Below are 9,186 nucleotides of genomic sequence, written 5' to 3' on the forward strand. Positions count from 1 at the left end.
GTTTTGTACCATTCAATCATTTCTCGCCTCCGTTATTGCACTGAACGCATATACCGCGTCACACCATACCCTCTGGTACGAAATCGATGTTGATACTCAGGATCGGACGTTGTGATAGAGGCCAGTAAATTGTGAACTCTCATGCTATAATCCACACTAGTTTAAAAAGCAACAGCGTGATCGATTTTGTGGCTTCGACGCCATTGTACATCACATTATATATACAATACGAAGTTAAATAATCATTTCTTTTACGGAAACAAATACTAGTTTTTCATCGTTTAATAAAAGACAACCCCAGTCTGATTTAAACAATAAACTAATTAGTTTGGATACCACTGAACCATATATATTACGTATTCTAGTGTGGTTGTTGATCTTGATTGATTTGTCGTATGTATAAGGTTTCAATCAGACCACACTAAACACACGAACATGTACTTTTTATATCACAAATCGATTTCGACGTCATTGGTTTTATGGATCAGTTTACCTCCAGTGTACATTAGGGTGTGTGTAGGGAGTGGATGTTACCCAATATGATACGCACAACACAAGCTCAGTGATGAAAATTTTCTACGTTGTTTGTTCATTCCTTTAATTTACGCTAACACTGTGAAGTACAACTGTGAATCTGAAATCTCGTTAGTGTAATATACACATTCATACGTACACAACAAAGCATGAAATCGACTCTCCCATATGGTACGTGTCTCACCATAATGTAGTGGCAGATATGCAAACTACAAAATCGGTTAACTATTGAGGTGCTTGGAAAAGTTTAGGATGATCAAGTTGTCAGTCATAAATAATTGGAAATTATGTATACAACATTAATTTGGGCTTTCGTCGTCGTCTGTTCACCGTTCGCAAACGGACAAGTTGATTGCCAAATACGTGCAAACGATGGTGAATACTTTTATCAAGGATCGTGTTTTCATTATCTGAACTATAATGGTAATTGGGACTATTCTCGTTTCTCCTGTGCAAATGACTACAAGTGCTGTGACAATGGATGTTGTCCAGTCAGGTATGTACGTACGTACGTACTATGTGTATGTGTATGTGTGTGTGTGCCTATGTATGGATGTACGATGAATATGCATGTACCTGTTTTAACCTGTTTAGTTTGATGTCTTCCAAAACCATCTCACAAAATCGGTGAACAGCTAAAGCAAATTCCAGTTTAACAATTACAATTGATACAGAAAACATATCTTAAAGGACAAATACATATCAAGAACACCTGCTTAAACTGACGGTTATTACAAACCCGTTTGGCCCCGAGTGGCCGAGTGGTCTAAAGCGCTCACCGTTTCGGATCACTGCCATCTCACCTCTGTCTGCGTGGGTTGAAGTCCAAGGCTCGGCTAGCGTGTGTACTAGGGAAAGCATGCCAGTAGCTTCTCGCGATTCGGTGATTCTTCCCTGGGTTTTCCAGGGTTCTTCCTCCACCATTTATACTGGCCGCCATGTATAGCCTATCTTGTGCTGGAAAATGACGTTAAACCCTAGAACAACAAACCCGTTTCTTTATTTCTTTAGTATATTTAATAATCAACACATGGTCATTTCAGTATCATTTATAGATAGGCCTCTTTATAAAATTCATGATCAAGATTTTAATAAATATTGCAAAACGTCAAAATTTCAACTTTTATAAATTTGCCATGACGTATACAGACAAGATCCATCAAAACAAAATGGGGTTTTGTTTGGTCTTTTTGTAAACAGGTGGAATCTTGTAAATGTGGGTTAATGCAAGGAAAACTTGTTTTAGATTTAGTAGACTCGCTTCATTCTGGAACACGTCTGCAACACGAAACATTACTTAGAGAACCAAAAATGAGCTCAGTAAACAGGCAAAATCATTTGATTTGTTACTTTTCAGCTCGGAAACGTCCTTTTCTGACATGGAGACCGTTGGCGTAGTTCTGTCAGCGACAGCCATGTTTACCGTTATCGTCCTGGCGCTGATGATATTTGGGATGACCTTTTGTGACGGAAGTGACGGTAATATCTGTTTTGAACTTCATGATTAGGTTGTCGTTTCCCTGATGTGTCATCTTGTGATTTTGTAGGAACTTATCAACTACCACAAGAATGGTATTGAGGAAAATCCGTTCACAACAAATTTCCTGTGACATACGTTTCATAACATTTTCGCTGCATTTGATTAATATTTGTCAAATTTTTTTAATCAAAGTTGTAATTTGCTGATTAACCCTAAATGCTGAGTTTGCATTTTTTTCACGTATATAAAGAAAACGGTCGCATTTCTATGAAATCGATTAAGACATTAGTGTAGAAATATCATAATTACAGTAACTACAATTTTGATACCATTTTTCTGCAATTAAATCCTCATATTGCAACGTTTCAGTTACCAGAAGGATTCCAAATAAAGCAATATTTCATAAGAGTTAATAAACTTAACTATATAATTTCGAACTTATAAAAATCCAGTATGTCGTTATCATTAAAGAACTTTCCAGATAAGGCTGATAAATCTGAAAGTAGTTTTGCGTGCAGAGGCAAAATGGGAAGCCCTGTGTTGGCCTCAAATTATGACGATGTACAACCAAAGTTTATAGAGTCATACCGGAAATTACATCAGCTGGTAATTCCACACGAATATGGCCCTACTGAGCCAAACAGGAAATCCTTTCTAAATATGGGGATTGTTATAGGACGTTTCATATTAAAAATTATAGAGTTCTTTTGAAAACGATTTTTGTATAAAAAAGTGTCTCATGTGAAACATCTGGAGTGAGCTAACTATGCACGCATGACCCATACGATAGGAAAATTATTTACCACTTTGTAAACACATGGATATAATCGCTAGATAATACATATATGAATAGAGAGAAAGAAAATATCAATTATCTCCTGTGGAGACGCCTCAGATACGAACAATTAATGAGGAAACAAACTTTTGAAAACAGGTTTTTATGCTTATTGTACGATGTAAAAGGTAAGTCATTTACATTTCATTAGCTTGGATGGTTCCCTTTCTAATATGGAAACCACAGAGTTGGGTTTGTCTACTAAAACCTTTATCATAAGCATCCTGGTTTTAATGGTTTCTGGACACTTTTTGTAACGGTAGGGAAGGTTACTGTATTGCATGAACTCCAACATTGTATTGTCGTTATAGTAACGCGTCCTTAAGTTCTAATTTTTATTATAATGAAGCATTTAAGCTCGAGTTTGACCATTATTTGTAAAAACTGCAGTTTCACTTTCTACGTTCATATATATAAGAAAAAAAAACAACAAATGTGACGTCAGTATTCAGAGAGTGACCTCATTAGATGCAATCAACCAGTTTCAAAATGTTCATTTTTAATTAATTATGGCCATGTGTCTAACACTGATAGTCTATCATTTTGAGATCTACATTTGCACCATTTGCATTTTTTTCTTCAAAATAACACTTTATCACATATATCAATTTTCACTTCTTTACCTGCACGAAAATAACAGACAATTATTTGGTACGTTTTTGATGGGTAATAACGTGTCTGTATTGATGGATAAACACGAATATTCTTATTTCTGTTTTCAGACCGAAGCAAAATATTTGGCAAAATGAGAAGAGGAACTAAGTCTTAGAGACGCGCGAACTGGGTCGATGTGTTCATGTTTCTTTTCGACAAACAGTCTATGAAATATCGATAATCTTAGTGAACAGTAAAATGAATAGCATGGACATGTAGACATTTATAATCTTCGTGGCTGCGAACATTGCATAATTTCCTGTTTTATTACAGTCTACTTGTTTATAATCAAGAATATGTACAGATAGGTATAATTAACAGCTGAACATTGGAATATTCCCACAACACCATGGAGCTTAAGAAGACATGTACATTCAACATTTAATGTTACCAAGCAATAATTCTTATTAGACAATTCACAAGAAGAAAAGGGTCTTTGATTCCATTCGACACGCCAATTATCTCACACATGGTTGTCTGCCTGTTTGTTTGATGGTTAATCTGGCTGTCCGTCTGTCCATTAGGATTTAAAATGAAATCCTTCCTGTGTCTAGCACGTTGTCTACTTGTATTTTTCTTTAGTTTTCTTCCCTTTAGTTGAGCATTCAAACTATGTAACCAGAGAAAAATGCTAACAATTCAGTAGCCTTGAATAAATCTGGTGCTAAAAATACAGTCATGAAAATACATTGAGAGCCCAGTTACCAGTCTTTGATATATATACAAGTTTCGTGTTAGACAGATATAGGTTTCGTAGTCCCAATTTGATTAAATTACGTTATCTATCAGATGGAATAAAGATGCAACTGAAATGGACAATGAAATAGTAAAATTGAATGAGCATTGTGTACACAACCTGTTCCGATCAAATGTCTTCATCTCTCTCAGTATGATAGGAACTCATCTTCATGGCCATTTTAAACAAAGATTAATATTCGTGGTATACCACTCTTTGTTTGGAGACAAGTGGTTCTTGGTTCTGATGTGATACGGGAGAGGTTATATCTTGCTTAGTCAAGGCGATCATACTACCTTTCCTAGATATAAACCGTGGTATCCGGTCTGGGCAGATCTGATGGCGAGGTTCGAACCGCACCCTTTTGGTTACGAGTTTGACCCCTTTTTAACTAACCTGACACTATTCTTCCATTAAACTCTTTCAATAGAACGTTAGTGGATTGTATCTTAGCGGTAACTCCATATAAATGATACCTTTATGAAAGGACAACGTTGTTCAATCCATTGTCTTTATTATAATTTAATTTTAAACCTCTATTTAAAGGACATTATTTCGCAGATCACACTTTTCTCTGTTCGACCTGAGTGACTTGTATAAAGGAGTTTCGCTACACCAACCTGACTAATCGTACTGTACTTGTACTATGTTTTGCATAATTGCAACGATACGTAAATGACATGGTACGGTAAGAAAACAGTTTGACACGGTAACAATGTAATGAAGTACACAGCGCTACGCTAACCCGGACAGCAGTTGTTTTAAACGTTCAGCAGTGCCTTTAGTAGTATTTAGGAGGATTAGAGGACCTTAATTCAGCTGAGTTACCAGTGGCAAAAAGCGGTAAACTGCATTGAAACGGTACGAAATGATACTGAACAAACTTTACAGATACAGTGACAATTCATTAACGATCAGAAACGATACGAAAAGATACGGAACAAACTGAAAAGATACAGAGACAAATCATGAACGGTTAGAAACGGCACGAAATGATACTGAACAAAATGTTCAGATACAGAGACAATTCATTAACGATTATAAACGGTACGAAACCTGAATAGTAATTATCAAAACGTTGACCTACTTCATCATCTTTCATGCTTATATTCAGTTTATGTTACACACAGAGCGTCTGTATCCCATTCCAAAGGGTCTGTTTATGACACATACAGTTTATATGTCCCATTCCAAAGGGTCTGTTTATGACACATACAGTGTGTCAAGGTTGACCAATATAAAGCACTGAAACAAATTTCCTTAACTGCAAGAAGAATTGGGTACGTTGGTAGTCAGCGATTTGAAATGTATCCGTTTTAGATAATTAAACATGATACAAAATGTAAAAGAAAGAGTTGATAACCACTGAAACAGAATGCTCGAAATATAAATCAAGTGCAATGCTTACGATTTACTTAGGGGATGGCAATATAACGTGGCCTCTAGGACGGCAATACAACGTGGCCTCAGGACGACAATACAACGTGGTCTCTAGGACGGCAATACAACGTGGCCTATAGGACGGCAATACAACGTGGCCACTAGGACGGCAATACAACGTGGTCTCTAGGACGGCAATACAACGTGGCCACTAGGACGGCAATACAACGTGGTCTCTAGGAAGACAATACAACGTGACCACTAGGACGGCGATACATCGTGGTCTCTAGGACGGCAATACAACGTGGCCACTAGGATGGCAATACAACGTGGTCTCTAGGACGGCAATAAAACGTGGCATCAAGGACGGCAATACAATGTGGCCTCTAGGACAGCAATAAGACGTGGCTTTTGGGTTGGTGATAATACGTGGCCATTGGGATGGCGGTAAAAAGTTGTTTTTCATATCGTATGCATCAACCACATTACACAATATCATGATAATATTTCAATAAACATTATGTAATGATATATAATCGAAAACGATACTCACGTGGATATTTTGAAACGTTTTTGCTTTTGTCATTTATTCTTTTCTCTTCTGGATCTATACCAGTTCTGTACAAGATGGCCACATAGTTATTTTCGTTACCAGTGTGTGACTGGACGGGAAAGGGGAAATAATAGCAGATTTTTCAGAATTATCTACATATAGTACATTTTCTTAATTTGACAACATTTTCACGTTCTTCTAAAATTTTCGAAATATTTATGATGAAGTCCATGTCAATCCATTGTCATGTTTTCAGTGCCTTATGAAATATTATACAAGAAAATTTAACGAGTCTTCAAATAGCAATTTTTGGTTCCAACTTTTTTAAAAATAAATATCATTTGTAAATAGAAAACAAAAATGGAACCACAACATATTCCATGACGATATTACAACAGTCATTGCTTTTCCGAACCTTCTTACTGTGGATAAATTAAAACAAATGCAATCTAAGCTCACATATAAAGACTGAAACACATTGGGTTATGATTGGATGGTGGTTTGGTAGAGTATGATGGCGAGTTAATGTCTGTCTCTGTATCACAAGCTCTCAAACGGGATCGGACATTGCAGTTTAAACTGGTTGTAAGAACACCGGGTAACTGGATATTTATTTTTATACATTATGGAGTAGTCTACGTGACATGGTATATGCATACTTAAAAATATATACAGAAATGTCAGGTGTCATGTATTTGTTAGCACAATTTACACACATGCAGCATGTCAACTATTAGTACTAGTTTGAAAAGCGAATATAAATTCATAGACCTCACACACACACACACCTAAATACGTACATACATACATACATACATACATACATACATACATACATACATACATACATACATACATATTCAAAGATAAAAAGTATTTTATGACTTTGAATTTCTAATCATCAATACTGCTCATCATTTTGCAACTTTTATATTTATCACCGTCACCCAGGTCCAATTACAGAATAATATTTGAAATATCCAAACAAATTAGTTAAAGACTGTATGTGTTCATTAAATAAATGAAATAAAGTTAAATATTTTTGACTTCGAACTGTCTCTTTAGTATTATGGCATATAAAAAGGCACTTGTGCGCCACATCTGTACTTTTCTTCAGTCAACCATCGAATCATAAAACCATTCATTCGTCATTTAATCCGTTGGTGAATAATCAAACCAAACTAGTAGAAAAAGCTACATCAGTGGTTGTCTCGATTTGCAATTCTGAAAGACGAAGATGCCTTCTTGATGCTGTTCGATTGGAAGTCGTATTTTGCCTCTTCCAAACATTCAGTGGAAGACGAATACAGAGGACAAAATACATATGGCATCCACGTACAGTGTGTCACAAATAAAGACTGGACCTTCTTTAATAAAACCAAAGGGCGATGACAAACTACTGTGAATGCCGAGTTATCACTTAGCAAACAAAGACGAAAACCAAATGGCAAACGTCAGGTAAAACTGCGAAAGCAGAATTTTATTTTAAATGCCAGATTTCTCCATCATCACAACTGTCATGTAACGCTGTGGCAGTATGTTACCGCTGTTCCAATAGTGCGTCCTCATTAGTGATTTTTTTTTCCTCGACTAAGGCGTGTATTACGCTTCTTGTCGGTCTTCTCTCTTGCTGCAGTAACAAACTGAGAACCCGTCTGGAGGAGGTGGAGTAAGTACTACATTTGGCAAACGTTTGGAGCTGTAGAAAAAGCTATTTCATTTGTATTTCCTCGGTTGAAGTTTTACCTTTGCAAATTTTGTTATCTTTGCTGGATATTCTTGCTTTGCCTGAAAAGTAGGACACATTAGGTTTTAACTGTTGCTGTTGACCAAAGAAAAGAATGCGATTTTACTTCTAAGCTGCAACTAACATAGGATATGTGCTATTCATGTGCTATGTCTCCATTTACATTATTTAGATTTTAGTGAGTATTTATTTGATTGTGGGGTATCGGTGTTGGGCAGATATTTCTCCAACCGAGTAGTTACCTAATTATTAGGATAAGTAGTAATAATACACAATACCCACAATGATTTGTGGTTTGTCCACATGGGTTTCGAAACATTTACAATCATTAATTTGTTAATATAAGGAATAACCTGGTGTTTACTAGCAATAATTCTGTATATTTTGGCGTTTGGGTTATGCACGTAGCATGATATACCAATATACGGCTTAGAATAAAAAAACGTACTGATACATCTTACGAACAATCCTTTTTTCTTTACTAATCTCCATACATGTACAACCATTTCCGTTGCCTGAAAATGAGGATACTAAAACGCATAGTACAACTCTGTTTCCTTATAACGCGCATCGCTGTAATTCGATTCAAGATATGGTTATGTTCTTATAGCGGTTCTTAATACATCGCGGCCTAGGAGAATCGCGGTTCTCAATATAACGCTTCTTTTTCCTATATATACCGTCTTCCGTGTTGTAACGGGTCAGAGCTGTACATCTTTAACTCAGGTTATACGCAATGTCACTAGACAACCTTAGTAAGAAATGATATATAAAATAGTATGTTTCATTGATCAATCAATATATCGTCAGCTCTTTTCGTTTTTGTCTTGTGATCACCAGGACTGTTATCATCATAGTTTTTAGATTTCATGATGGCTGCGGTATGGCTCACCAGCGTCCGTTCCGTGGGTTTTTTAATTAAAACATTTTGTCGTATTTTGTTTTCTTTCTTCTCAACATAAATTGTGAGGAATTTGAGAACATGTCAACAGTAGTTTTAAAAGCTTGAAGCCTTCATAGGACATTATAAACATGGCTATCATATTATAGTCTTTTATTATAGTTTATCCCATGTAATCACATTGCTATTAGTGTTTTATACTTCGCTTTATTTTTGATTGCATAAATTTTACTTTCTTGCTGTATTGTCATCCGAGCACAAAATTTTAATTATTTTATGCTCAGAAGTTGTTAATTTGTATGCGGTATGAAACGTCAAGAAGCTTGCGTGAACTTGTGTACTCAACCATCAGGTAATTTAACTAAT

The 9,186-nt window shown here is 36.0% G+C and overlaps 1 protein-coding gene across 1 annotated transcript; it reads left to right on the forward strand.

Moving 5' to 3' along the window:
• The first annotated feature begins 711 nt into the window (after positions 1-711).
• On the forward strand, positions 712-8,372 carry LOC149800464 (uncharacterized). Its single transcript, XM_089960089.1, has 3 exons — positions 712-1,030; positions 1,892-2,013; positions 3,572-8,372. The coding sequence occupies exons 1-3, from the start codon at positions 822-824 to the stop codon at positions 3,616-3,618; spliced, it is 378 nt and encodes a 125-aa protein (XP_089816215.1). The 5' UTR covers positions 712-821; the 3' UTR covers positions 3,619-8,372.
• The last annotated feature ends 814 nt before the right edge of the window (positions 8,373-9,186 follow it).

The sequence above is a fragment of the Sinohyriopsis cumingii genome, chromosome 5, assembly GCF_028554795.1.
Source record: "Sinohyriopsis cumingii isolate HCF-2022 chromosome 5, ASM2855479v2, whole genome shotgun sequence".
Classification (NCBI taxonomy): Eukaryota; Metazoa; Mollusca; class Bivalvia; order Unionida; family Unionidae; genus Sinohyriopsis; species Sinohyriopsis cumingii.

What these genes read in the sequence shown, in the direction of transcription:
- LOC149800464 (XM_089960089.1), top strand. Translation starts at nt 822, where the DNA reads ATGTATACAACATTAATTTGGGCTTTCGTCGTCGTCTGTTCACCGTTC. An exon ending in AATGGATGTTGTCCAGTCAG is followed by an intron (nt 1,031 to 1,891) that starts GTATGTACGTAC and finishes GTTACTTTTCAG; the next exon opens with CTCGGAAACGTCCTTTTCTG. An exon ending in CTTTTGTGACGGAAGTGACG is followed by an intron (nt 2,014 to 3,571) that starts GTAATATCTGTT and finishes TTCTGTTTTCAG; the next exon opens with ACCGAAGCAAAATATTTGGC.